Below are 13,393 nucleotides of genomic sequence, written 5' to 3'. Positions count from 1 at the left end.
TGCTGCATGCTGCATTGGCTTTCTGGTGGTGGAGAGTGAGTGTGTGGGAGAGGCTGTGGGAGGGAAAATGATTGAATCCCATCTTCTCAGTCTGCTTGATTTAGTGTGCAACTACTGATACTTCCACACTAACAAATAGGGAGCGACCTAAGAGCCTTTCGGCCAAATCCAAATGTATTGTTTGGTGTGCACCAAATTTGATGTTGATATGAAAAGCCCTCAAACTTCACAAGCTGAACACAAAGCAAGATCTGACGCATAAAAAAACAAACAAAACCCCACAAATGCCAGCAAAAAGTCATGCTCCAATGATCCGCTTAGCAAGCGTCTTAGGCAACTGCACACACAGCAAGTCACAAGTTGTTGTTTTTGTTTTCACCCCCTCAATATTTGGCACGGTCCTCTCCAAAACAGACTGATTTACCAAAGCGCAGGGCAGGCTGCATAGCTCGGCCTGATGATCCCCAGATAAGGCCAGATAAGCCCCTCAATTATTCCCCAGGTAGCAGGAATGTAATGCTCAAGCAAAACGGCACGAGGCAGCTCAGGGTCCTGAACTCTACACCTTGAACTTTGGCCCCCCCAGTGCAGCTCTGAGGTCACCCTGTGTAACGGATGCCAGCTAAAACTGCTCAGCATGGGAATTTAGGATAGGATCCTCCCTCCCAAAAAATAAAATACCAGATAAGTGGCCGTCTCCGCTCATTTCTTGAGTTTTAGCCAACTTAAAGTCCCGTATAGTAACTAGTGGTGTCAGCAATAATCGATTCCGCAATGCATCGCAATGCTGGGAAGCAATTCAATTCAATTCGGCAAGTGCCAAAATTCCGTGGATACTCCAAGCACTTCAAAGCATTCAAAACTGCAAGACTGATACAGAAAACAGCCAATAAAATGCTGCTCAGTATCTGACTGCTTGTATTGCCTCATCGTGACTGATGAGAATTTTGCTTTGCATTCGGCAGAAATGTAATGCATAGCAATACATCGTAGAATCGAATACAATCGAATCGCTACCTCCCGAATCGTAATTGAATCGAATCGTGAGGGCAGTGCCAATACACACCACTTATAGTAACTCCTAGTTGCTGAGTTTGCAGGTTTCTGACTGTGTCTGGACTGCGCTGCAAGACCTTGCTTACACACACTCACGTTGTCCCTCTGATCCAGCTGACCTCATGGAGTAACTGATCTACCCGTCTTGTCTCATTCACACATCTCATTTTTTAGCAGGATTTTGCCATTCTGAACAGAGACACCGCTCTCAGTGGGGGTCTGACGGCTCAGGAGCTTCATAATTTAGCATCCAAATCCATATTGCTACAGGGGGCGTGTCCCTGTATATCTAAAATAATCATTAATAAAATAACTCTAAGGTTTGTCAGGATCGTTAAAACTTGAGAAAGGCCACACTGGCCGAAACATTGTTTCTGTAAATAAAATTCAGCACGATGGACAAGAGTGTGCGGTATCTTCCTCTCTGAAAGTTGTCTGGATTGTTACCACGTAAACAGGCTAATTTGTGGTATACACCCCCCCACCCCCCACCACCACCACCGTCTGAATCCAGAGGGGCCCTTCACACCTCTGACCTCCAGCTCATCTCTGAAGGTCACAGCAAGGTCGTGACCCCTGACGCCATCCCCCTTGAGCCCTCTTAGCTCACCTCTGAGGTCGCGGTTGAAGTCATGGAGCCGTCGGACCTCCAGCTCCAGCTTGTTCCTCATGGTCTTCTCCAGCGCCTCACGCTTCGACGACGACTTGGCCAGGTTCTCATAGGCCTCCGACACCAGCTGGATCTCCGTCTCCAACTGAAGATACAAAACACACACACGTACGCATGTACGCACGCACACACACTTCATTACATTACATTGCCACTTAAGATTAGCTGACACTTTCAAGTCAAGTCAAGTCGAGTCGGCTTTATTGTCAATTTCTTTACATGCGCTGGTCATACAAAGAATTCAAATTAAGTTTCTTACTTTCCCATGCAGAAAAAGACATAGACTTTAGGTGTGGACTTAGACAATTATAGGTAGACAATTAGACATAGACACCAAAGCAATTTGTAGTTGCTTGAGTACAGAGTATTCCGTACACTACGAGTACAGAGTATATAAGTATGAGTACACTGTATATAAGTACGGTGCCTTATCAACATTTACAGAACTGATTGCTTATGACAACATTCAAACCTGCTACCAAAAAACATATTCCGATTCATAAGGACACACATACACACACTTTTTTTTCAACCAGAGATTTTCCACAAAGGTGTAATATGACTTCAGAATCCTGACCTCGAATATTCCAAATTCCTCCTGTGTGCGCATGTGATTACCTAGCAACAAATTCTAGTACAACCTTAAAAAAAAAACCTGGGCTAATAACAATCAGCTGATTTAGCAAACAGCTGCCATAAATGCACTGTGTGGATCTGGAGCCAGGTTGCTGGCCTGGCAATGCCCTTTTAAAGGCACTTTCTCTTTTAAAAGTGATGGCTTTCGACCAATGCTTGTTCTCTTGGTTCAGCGAGTTGTGTGCACAGACTGACAGGCAGACTGGAGGATAGATGTACAAACAGACAGATAGACAGGCCGGCAGGAAGACAGACATGCCAGCAGCAAACCTGTTTTCCTGTATGCCAAAGACAGAGAATCCGCAAGGCCAAGGCCACAAAAGTGCAGACATGTCAAAATGACAAAATAACAAAACAGCAAGCATCAAACCTTATGAAGGAAGGAAGGAAGGAAGGAAGAGGAAGAGGAAGAGAGAGAAAGAAAGAAAGAAAGAAAGAAAGAAAGAAAGAAAGAAAGAAAGAAAGAAAGAAACAACACAAACAAAACAAAAAGAATCAAAAAGGAAACAGAATAATGAGTGAGTGTCTGACCTTCTGCAGCTTGGAGACCTTCTCTGTGCAGAGCTCCATCTCCTGTTTGAGCATGCGGTTCTCCTCCGTCAGCACGTCCACCATCTGCTGTGCCCGCGCCATCATGGCGTACGGGTCACCCTGCAGCGAGTACGGCAGGTGCCCGTAGTGCCCACCGGCACCCTGCCCCGACCCCGAACCAGCACCCGGCCCGGGCCCAGGTCCCGGACCCTGCCCAGAGCCGGACCCCTGCTGGTGCTGGTGGTGGTACTGCTGCTGCTGGTGGTGTTGCTGCTGTTGCTGTTGATGCTGGTGGGCGTGACTCCGGGGCGCCGAGCCGTAGGGGTCCGAGGGGAACCCGTGGTGTCCGCGCTGCAGAGAGGGGTGGTGCGAGGGGCCGCCGGGTGGGCCGTAGGGGTCCCCCTGGTGGGAGCCGGGGCTGCGCGGCCCCAGGGAGTAGGGGTCGCCCGGGTGGGGCATGGGGGGCTGGGACTGGGCGTGACTGGCGGCCGCTGCTGCCGCCATCAGGCTGCTGAGGGTGGAGGACTGGGCGCGGGACAGGGAGCCCACGGAGGTGACTGAGGAGGTGGGGCTGTGGTGGTGAAGGGTACGCTGGGAGTGGAGGGAGCCCTCTTTACTGGAGCTGTGGAGAGGGGAGACGGAACACATACACAATGTCAGAGAGAGAAATAAAGAAAGAAAGAAATAAAGAAAGAAATACAGAAAGAATGAAAGAAAGAAAGAAAGACCGTAAGAATGAAAGAAAGAAAGAAAGACCGTAAGAATGAAAGAAAGAAAGAAAGAAAGAAAGAAAGAAAGAAAGAAAGACAGAAAGAAACAAAGAAAAACAAAGAAAGAAACAAAGAAACAAAGAAAGAAAAAGCAAACACAAAACGGCAGCTGTATTGCCCACCGATGAAAGCTCTGCACTGAACTTGCAAATGTCTACCTAAATTATTGACTCACTACTACTATAGGATGAGATAAGAGTACATACACAAAACCTTTCCAAAATGTAGAAACCCATGACTCATGACAAGAAGGCATGATTCATTCTTTATCCATTTGACCACAACAGAACAAGTATGAATGGCCTAGTCATGATAAGTAAGACCATTACTGATAAGTTATCTAATATCTAAGAAACTTTTTTTTTTAAATTCACCCGAGTGCTTCACCCCATCTTGAACATTTGCGTCTTTCTGAGAGGTAGTCCGTAACAACAACGCTAACCACACACCTTTACATTTAAATATCACTTCACTGAAGAGACATGTGACATGTGGAAGGGGAATGAAAGGGACCATTTTGGAGATTCCTGCTTTCCAACATGGAAAAACACCACGGCAGAGATGGTATGTATCTAGATATAGTCACACCTATCTAGTCAGGGGTAGGTAGTCACACCTAGAGCCATTGAGAAACCCCTCCCTATAACCTGTAGAGAACAAAAATGGAATATTCTACACCACAAAAAGCTTCCTTGTCACAATTTAATGTGAAAAAAAGGCACAATGTTTCAACCTACAAGGTCTTCGTCAAGTGCCTCTCAGACATCTGACAAAGACCTTGTAGGTCGCAACGTTGTGCCAATATTCCTTTTCTTTTGTGCCCTTTGCGTTATTTTATATTCTGCACCCACAGCAATGTGCTTTTTTGGAATGTGCGCGCACCTTACATTTTTGGACAAACCCTATGACCTGTGCCTTATACACCTGTCGGCACCTGCCAGCAGCGTCTACGTAGGATCCCAACAGAACAAACAGCCCCACTAATGCACCATCATCAGAAACAACAAAAACGGACGTGCCGGGACCTGTCGGTTGATTATAAAAAAAATTCCCGACGCATTCTTCTCATCATTCTACGCAAAATAGCAAAGAGGTAACGAATGCAGAGAGAACAGGACAGACAGGCTTCTCCCTATGAGACGCCCAAGTGACAGCCAGTCCCCGTCGGGAAGGGCCCGGCTCATTCCCAGTAGGAAACAACACAGTGGCAAGTCCCTACTTCTCTATATCTCACATCCACACACACCAGTTCTTCAAGATTACAGCAACAACGGTGTTCAGAGATCAGCTAGATTTTCATTTAACTTAACTTACTTATTTTTATTCATGTGTTGCTGTTTTTTTTTGTTATATTGTGTGACCATTGACATACTGTATCGCTTTTATTCTCAGCAGAAAACTGATCTCTGTTTCGTACTGTCAAAATGTTTAAATAAAATGAAAAATGCTGATAAAAAAGAGATCAGCTAGATCTGCAACAGTACATTGAAATTGTATGTCACTGAGGAATATTATGTCATTATTAAGCTATTGTTCTCCGCAAGCTTTGGAAATAGTATACTACTGTAGCACCAACAGACACGCCAATAAAGCCTACTTGAATTTAATAAGCAAGTCATGAAGTGTGCGTGTGTGCGTGTGTGTGCGTGTGTGTGTGTGTGTGTGTTCATGTGTTTGTTTCCATGGATCAACAGTATGGATGTCCGGTCATTCAAATGTTTGGTAATGAAAGACCAAATGGTTTGTTTCGAGTACTCGTAAGATGTTGGATGTCTGTGGAGCTCGGACCAGAGATGACAGCAAGATATATAGAGTGTCTCCAGTGTTTAAAGTTTCTGTAACCAAGGATATTAGGGCTTTACTGGGAAACCGCATTACCATTCCTCATCAATGGAAACCCCAACCACTGTACAAACGTGCAGCACCAAACCAACCAAAAACAGATCACCATCTCTTAACCACCTTGTCCACTGTAGCAACTGCTAGTTACGCCAAACAAAGCAGACAAATAAACCAACCCCAGGAAAAATTGCAGGAAAAATTGTGCTGCAACGCAAAGAACCAGGAGAACAAATAAGTTCAATTTCTAAGAAAAATGATTTTGTCAAAACAAGAAGTGGCTACGATGAATCACTTGGGAGCACTGCATGAGTCAAAGCTTTGGAATATTGCACGGTCTTGTCAGCTTCTCTTCTTAGTATTCACTGGAAACGGAGTGAATAAAAAGGACTTCTTATTCTGAACTTTTACGCTCCATAACTACGTAAACTATACTTCGAAACTAACATGTGCATCTTCAGGCCAGCTAGAAGTCTTCAAGAAGTCCAACCAGGGTTTCCCAGCCGCTACGCTATACAGTTAGGGCACCCACCTTGAAAACAAACACATACCAGTAACTACCTTGACTAGTTCCCCTGAAAGACAAATATTTTGAATTGCCTAGGTTTACAAGAAAAATATAAGCCATTTGTTTTCTGGGACTTTCACAACATATATCAAAAGAAACTGCACAAGATAGTCTTTCGGATGATGATTAGACCTATATTACCCTCATGTTCCTCAAGATAATCCTTCACCCACCATAACAAACACAAATTTTTTTTGCAGGACATACTGCAAGCACTCAGTGCGTGAGTGTTGAAATCAGAACAAGTGCAGTATAGTGCATCATAAGTCTGGGCAACTATACTCACCAACAACTTAAAGGGGTATGCCACTATTTTGGGGCTTAATACAGTTAAAATCGTTGGCCAGGGTTTATAAAGGTGGTAAAGTGTCTTATTTGTCATGTAACTGTATTAAGCCCCAAAATAGTGGCATACCCCTTTAAAGAAACTCCCGCACACTGACCATTTCGCTGTTCTTTCTTTAATAACGACGTTTCGGTACTAGACCTTCATCAGGCAACCCTAGGCAGGATTGCCTGATGAAGGTCTAGTACCGAAACGTCGTTATTAAAGAAAGAACAGCAAAATGGTCAGTGTGCGGGAGTTTCTTTAAGTTGTTGCTGAGTGACCCATGGGCCATCTCCGACGCACCTGCCAGCTGAGGTGTGCGAAAAAAGTCGAAGTTCAACTGTACTCACCGAAAGGAGCCGTACTCTGGCGGTGGCTGGTAGCGGACGTGGGGAATATCGGGCCGGCCCTGCTGTGGCGGCGGTTGCCGGTGCGGGTCGGGGTAGTAGTGTCCCCCGGGCTCCTGCTGCTGATGATGCTGCTGATGCTGCTGCTGATGTTGATGCCCACCCTGTTGCCCCTGGTGCTGGGGCTGGTGCTTGGGCGGAGACGCCACCCCCTTGAAGGGGTAGTCGGGCGGGGGCCCGCGGTGCAGCGAGCCGGACGGGGAGGGCTTGTAGTAGTCCCCGGGGGGCCCCGGGGGCGGGGGAAGCTGCGGGGAGAGCGGGGCGCTGGTGACGGGCGCGTGGGCCTTCACGCCGCTGGTGGCGAGGGACAGCTGCATGAGGCGCTCGCTGAGCGACCGCACGTGCCCCTGCTTCAGGTCCTTCAGCCCGTCGTCCTGGTGCACCTTCCCCGCCCCGCTCACCCGCTGCACCGTGGGACGACCCTCCGTGCGCACCTCCGTACGCATCTTACCGCTGCCACCACCGCCACCCATGCTACCCATGCCCTGCATGCCCGTCACCCCCGTCACGTAGAACGCTGCCCCTAGCTGCTGCTGGTGGGACTGCGGAGGGGGGCCCTGCTGCTGTTGTTGACCCTGGGGCCCACACTGCTGCTGTTGTCCCTGCTGCTGCTGACACTGCGGAGGTGGCCCGTGACCGCGGAAATACTGCGACTGCACCTTGGCCTCCTCGTAGCTGGGGAGGTCCTCTGGGTTGAGCCCCTGAAGCCCTCCTCCTCCTCCACTTCCGCCCATGCCTCCTCCTCCTCCTCCTCCACTGCTTCCTCCACCTCCCCTGGTGCCCAGCTGCTTCTCCAGCCCGCTGTCCGCCTGCAGCTCCTGGCCCTGGGGCTCCTGCCGGGCGATGTGGGGCACCATGCCGCCGTGGTCGTCCCCGGGTCCTCCGCTACCAGGCGGATACCCTCCACCTCCACCCATGGAGCCCTGCTGGCTCTGATGATGCTGCTGCTGGTGATGCTGCTGCTGCTGCTGCTGCTGCTGATGCAGCTGTTGTTGATGTTGTTGTTGTTGTTGATGTTGTTGTTGTTGATGTTGCTGATGTTGCTGCTGCTGCTGCTGCTGATGTTGCTGCTGCTGCTGCTGATGGGCTAGGTAGTTGCGGCTGTCGCTGAAGCGCATCTGCTCCTGCAGGAGGCGCTGGAGAACCGTGTTGCTGCCGCCACCCGCTCCCCCGCCGCCGCTGCCTCCTCCGCCGCCCCCGGACGCCTCGTCTGCCGTCGGCCTCATGTCGTAGTCACGCAGGCCTGTGACATGGAAGGAGGAGCTGCGGCCTCGATCAGAGTTCCCTACGGAGGAGGAGGAGGAGGAAGAGGAGGAGAAGAGGAGGAGGAGGAGGAGGAGAGGAGGAGGAGGAGGAGGAGGAGGAGAGGACGAGGAGGAGAAGAGGACGTGGAGGAGGAGGAGGAGGAGGAGGAGGAGGAGAGGAGAGGAGGAGGAGGAGGAGGAGGATGAGGAGGAGGAGGAGGAGAAGGAGAGGACGAGGAGGAGGAAAGGAGGAGGAGAAGAGAGGAGGAGGAGAGGAGGAGAGGAGAGGATGAGGAGAGGAGAGGACATAGAGAGGAGAAGAGAGGAGGAGAAGAAGAGAGGAGGAGGAGGAGAAGAGAGGAGGAGAAGAGAGGAGAAGAGAGGAGAAGAGGAGGAGGAGGAAAAGAGGAGGAGGAGGTGAGGAGGAGGAGGAGAAGAGGAGAGGAGGAGGAGGAGAGGAGAGGAGGGGAGAGGAGAGGAGAGGAGGAGGAGAGGAAGAGGAGAAGGAGGAGGAGGAGAGGACAGGACAGGACGGGAAACAAAAAACAAGGAAAGAAGGGGAAGGGGGAAACGGAATGAGAGAGAGAGAAGAGATTGTGGGAGATGGAGGAAGATAGAGAGAGAGAAAGAGAGAAAAGAGAGAGAGAGAGAGAGAGAGAGAGAGAGAGAGAGAGAGAGAGAGAGAGAGAGAGAGAGAGAGAGAGAGAGAGAGAAAGAGAGAATGATCGGAGGGAGAAGAGCGAGAGAGAGAGAGACAGGGAGAAAGGGATTGGGGAAAGAAGTGGTTTGGGGGGAGAAGGAGATGGAGAGAGGAGGATGAGAGGGCAAGAGGAGAACAGGAGAGCTGGGCGTTAAGGAGAGCAATGCTACCATAGGCTCTGGTGGAGCACAGGAGAGTAATGGAGGATGGCAGGATGGATGATGGAACCAAAGGAGCAAAAACCAGATCAGAGGAAACTCCCAAAGCTACTGCGGAAGGAACCTGGAAAATGTCACCCACACACTAAGCTGAACTCCCCATTTAACCCACTTAACCAAAAAGCAACCCTTTAACCCGAAAAGCAACAACCAAATAAACAAACAAACAAAAAAATACTGCTTTACCAAAAGCGCAACTTTACCCCCAAAAGCAGCATCCCAACGAAACAAAAAAACAAAAGCAAAGGAAAATACTGGTTTATTTAGAAAATCAGAAAAAAACATCTTTTTACCACTTTGACAGTCAGGCCATGTTCTAGAGGCGATTGTATTATATGTGATTTGAATTGGATTGACATGGGATTTGAGGAGAGAAGCGAGGGGCTCCAAGCAGCTTGTGTTAGAGAAGATCTGCTTTTATAGATCATCATTATTATTAATAATATGTACGTGTAACACATGAAACACCTACTGTCAAAGCATGAAGGAATTCCCCAAAGCACACTTACTTGAAAAACAAGCGAGCCAAAAACTCACAATGACTTTATGAACACAGCAATGATTTATAAGCTAGCAGTGAATGCGGTGAAATCTTCTCTATGCGACTCTCCCAATATTTAACAAGCAAACAAAGCAGTGAAACACCAACAAGGAGTTACGAGCCGCTACCAAGGTTATACATTAGGCATACTAACGGTCTTTGAACATGGACGGTACGTAAAGTACACAAATGAGGAAGTGACAGCTTAAAAACAAACAAAGCCGTTAAGAGAAGCCATTCCAATCCCTGCCGTGCCAGTTGAAAGGCCAATATAAACACTTACTCAGACTCTAAACCGTCTTCAGGTTAGATATTAACGCCAACCCAATGACAGCTGCCTGCGACCTGTTTCATGTTACCAACCTCAAACGTAGAATTAGACGGTCAGCAGGCCTTTTCAATTTGAATGGTTTTGGTTTTACGCATGTTGATACAACATGACAAGTGTGGCACACAAAGTCCATTTGCTATGCAACTTAGCATTTGACTAGCATGACACGGATTAATGTGTTCGTTGCCAGACTTTATTTATTTCATTCCGAATTGTTATAATAACCTCATAATAACAAACAATAGGATACTGGCAAAACTTAATGGCGTGTTAAAAGCTGGAATGGTTTCGAGCAACAGCCTTGAGTGCTAGACTAAAAGCTTGTAAAAGGTGCAATACAGTGTGAACTCTAGGAGGAGACAGGAGGTAAGGAAAGGGGAAATTATTACATCTAGAGCTCTCTGATATTCGTCCCATTCTCAAGGAGGAGGAGGCTTTTTTCCGAAACATCTGTGGCAAACGAATAGTGACAAAAGAGAAACAACAAACAACAGCAACAACAAGGGTTTGGAGTCAACACTCAGGTGATTTTTGTTTTTCCTTGAACAGATGAGACATGGGAGAGATGAGACATGAGAAGAATGCATATGTCATGACACATGTCATATGAACATTCAAACAAACTTAACACACACACACACACACACACACGTGTGCGTACATACACACGCACAAATGTAAATACACACACATACAAGCAGACGTACAAACACATGCACAGTGATTACAGTGCACACGTGTGTGCATACACACATGCACGCGTGTGCGCAAACACATACACTCAGACACAAACACACACATACACACATGCGCGCACACACACACACACACACACACACACACACACACACACACACATATACACACACACAACAAACACGCAAATACAAACAAGCACACACACATACATACTTCAATTTCTATTTCCTGCTGCTCTTCCCAAATGTCTTCTCTTTCTCCCACTGCCTCCCTCTCTTCAGAAGCCATGAGGACGACAGACAAATGGAGGGTGGAAAAACAAACACATGAGAAAAAAAAACGCAGGATGAGGACGGGATGGAGGATGGAGGGAGGGATGGTGAGAGGGAGGGAGGGAGGGATGGAGGGAAAGGTGGGGTGGGGTGGGGTGGGATTTGGGGGAAGGAAACTGAGAGACGACTGGGAATGGCCAGTGACAAGACTGATAGGTTTGTTGTGGTGGTCGGGGCTCAGAAAGGAAGGATTAGCTAAAATAGGCTTGTGTGACATATTTAGTCTTAAAAATAACAGCTAAGCATTTATTCTGACCAACAGATTAGACATGTGCCGGGCCCTGATGAGTAATCAACATTGCTAAGGCATATTTTTTTCTGAATGGATCGTGTATAACAGGCAATACAATACAGCACCAAGTTAAGTAACAGAACAACAACAGGAAACGCTATATGTCTGGTCCTGTCTCTCTCACTCTGTCTATCTCTCCCTCTCTTTATCGCTCCCCCTTTCCTGTTGTGTAGAGATACCACATGGACAACTCTCTGGGCCCTTCTCAAAACCTAGGACAGTGCACTTCCAAGTGTATCAGCCTAATTAGTCACGCCCAGTGATTGGATACTCTTTGGTAAACTGTATGGAATATCCAATAACTGGGTGTGACTAATAAAGAGTATCCAATCACTGGGTGTGACTAATTAGGCTGATACACTTGGAAGTGCACTGCACTAGGTTTTGAGAAGGGTCTATACTCACAGCAAATCCCTCTCTTCCTTTCGTATGCTTCTTCCCTCCCCTGACCCCTGACCCTTCCTAGCCCCCCCATACCTGGATATCTGTACGCCACCTCCAGTCACCACCATCCTGTCTCCAATACTAGGCAACCATGAGACTACCTCCCAGTTACAAATCTCCCCCCTTCCTTGCTCCCTTGGCTGTGTCTCCCCAGGTTACCCTGATGTTATATTATCTAGCCTCTCCTCTTAACTCAGTCAACCATGCTGTTATCTCCAGCTACAGCCCCACACCGAGCCAACCATGGTGTTACCTCAAGTTCAAACCAAAAGCCCCTTCCCCTTGTTTGGCTAACTTGTTTACCTCGTGTTGAAAACTAACCCCGCCTTTCCCTTGGTTGGACGTCAGTGGTGTTACCTCCAGTTATGACCTCCCTCACATGTACAGTAGTACCCTTTACTGGGGGCCAAGCATGATGTTATCTGGAGTTTGGACACCCCACCATACACTGGCCCTTACTAATGGCCTTAAGCATGATGTTACCTGGAGTGACGACCTCACACACAGGCCCTTACAACATGCTGGGCGGGCCAAGCATGACGTTACCTGGAGTTAGGACCCCATACGCAGGGCCTTTACAGCATGCTGGGCCCCGTGTGATGTTTGTTACCTGTGTGGCTGTTGAGGCTGCTGCTGCTGCTTGGGGATTGGGTCACGGCTGTGGCTGCGGGCCGCTCATCATCATGGTGCAACGCCCACTCCGCCCACTCCGCCTGCTCCGCCCGCTCTGCCTCACCCTGCTGCTCCTCTGGGCTGAGGCTGCCACCGGCACCGGCACTGGGGCTGAGGTTGGCACTGGGGCTGAGGTTGGCACTGGGGGTGGGGCTGAGGTTGGGGTTATGGTTATGGTTATGGTTGAGGTTGAGGTCTCCTGCCTGAAGTTCAAGGAGTTCCTCCAAGTGTTGTAGAACACCAAGTCTCTGTGCCACGTCCCCGACACCCAGCCACTCTAGAGGGAGAAAGAGAGGGGGAGGAAGAGAGAGAGAGGGAGAGAGAGAGAGAGAGAGAGAGAGAGAGAGAGAGAGAGAGAGAGAGAGAGAGAGAGAGAGAGAGAGAGAGAGAGAGAGAGAGAGAGAGAGAGGGAAAGAATAGAAGGCAAAGGTCACTTGTAGAACCCGTGAACCGGGGACAGAACAATAGGGATGGAGTGTCCCCATATAACACATACATACATTCACAGAAGTGCGTGGGCAAATACACACGCATACTCTGGTGCGGGCACTGGCGCGAGTGTGTGTGTGTGTGTGTGTGTGTTTGTGTGTGTGTGTTACAGCTTAAATACAGGATGCAGAGGATGTTCCTCTCTCAGCCACCAGTGAAGGACACTGAAGCCTCTCTGGACTAAAGCACACACAGGCCAGGGGTGCACTCTCAAAACCATAGTTGCTAACAACATGAGCTACTTTGTTATTTGCAATGCAATTTCCCATTGGCAACTATCCAAGTTGCTAACTGGCCAACAACTACGGTTTCTAGAAATGCACCCCAGGTTTATAGAAAGCACACTACTCCTCCCAGAGCTACAATTGAATTAAACACAAACAGTTAACACAACATTCAATCAAGCAAAGTGTTCTTCATGGATTAGGGTTTTTTTAATGAACCTGTCTAAGCAAGTAGTGCTAGTATGGTGTTAGATTCGTTTTCTCATAACAGCCCAGATGAGCCTCAAGTCAGACAGAGTCTGAATTATATCAGTCTAGTTTTAGGGTGGGAGATAGTGGTGTCAACAATGATCGATTTGGCGATGCAATCCAATGCAGGCCATGGACGATCCAGAATCGATC

General features: G+C 48.2%; 1 protein-coding gene across 1 annotated transcript in view; it reads right to left on the bottom strand.

Annotated features, from left to right (window-relative positions):
* amot (angiomotin) overlaps window positions 1-13,393 on the bottom strand; it is a 62,909-nt gene that overhangs the window by 24,375 nt on the left and 25,141 nt on the right. Inside the window, exons 4-10 of the mRNA XM_063202967.1 lie at window positions 12,217-12,555; window positions 10,752-10,813; window positions 10,229-10,289; window positions 7,844-8,090; window positions 6,749-7,720; window positions 2,894-3,515; window positions 1,667-1,811 (exon numbers count right to left, since the gene is read on the bottom strand). Of these exons, the coding sequence (XP_063059037.1) occupies window positions 1,667-1,811; window positions 2,894-3,515; window positions 6,749-7,720; window positions 7,844-8,090; window positions 10,229-10,289; window positions 10,752-10,813; window positions 12,217-12,555 (2,448 nt within the window). The remainder of the gene's footprint in view (window positions 1-1,666; window positions 1,812-2,893; window positions 3,516-6,748; window positions 7,721-7,843; window positions 8,091-10,228; window positions 10,290-10,751; window positions 10,814-12,216; window positions 12,556-13,393) is intronic.

The sequence above is a fragment of the Engraulis encrasicolus genome, chromosome 7 (assembly GCF_034702125.1).
Source record: "Engraulis encrasicolus isolate BLACKSEA-1 chromosome 7, IST_EnEncr_1.0, whole genome shotgun sequence".
In the NCBI taxonomy this organism is placed as follows: domain Eukaryota; kingdom Metazoa; phylum Chordata; class Actinopteri; order Clupeiformes; family Engraulidae; genus Engraulis; species Engraulis encrasicolus.
This window is presented reverse-complemented; position numbering and strand designations above follow the sequence as displayed.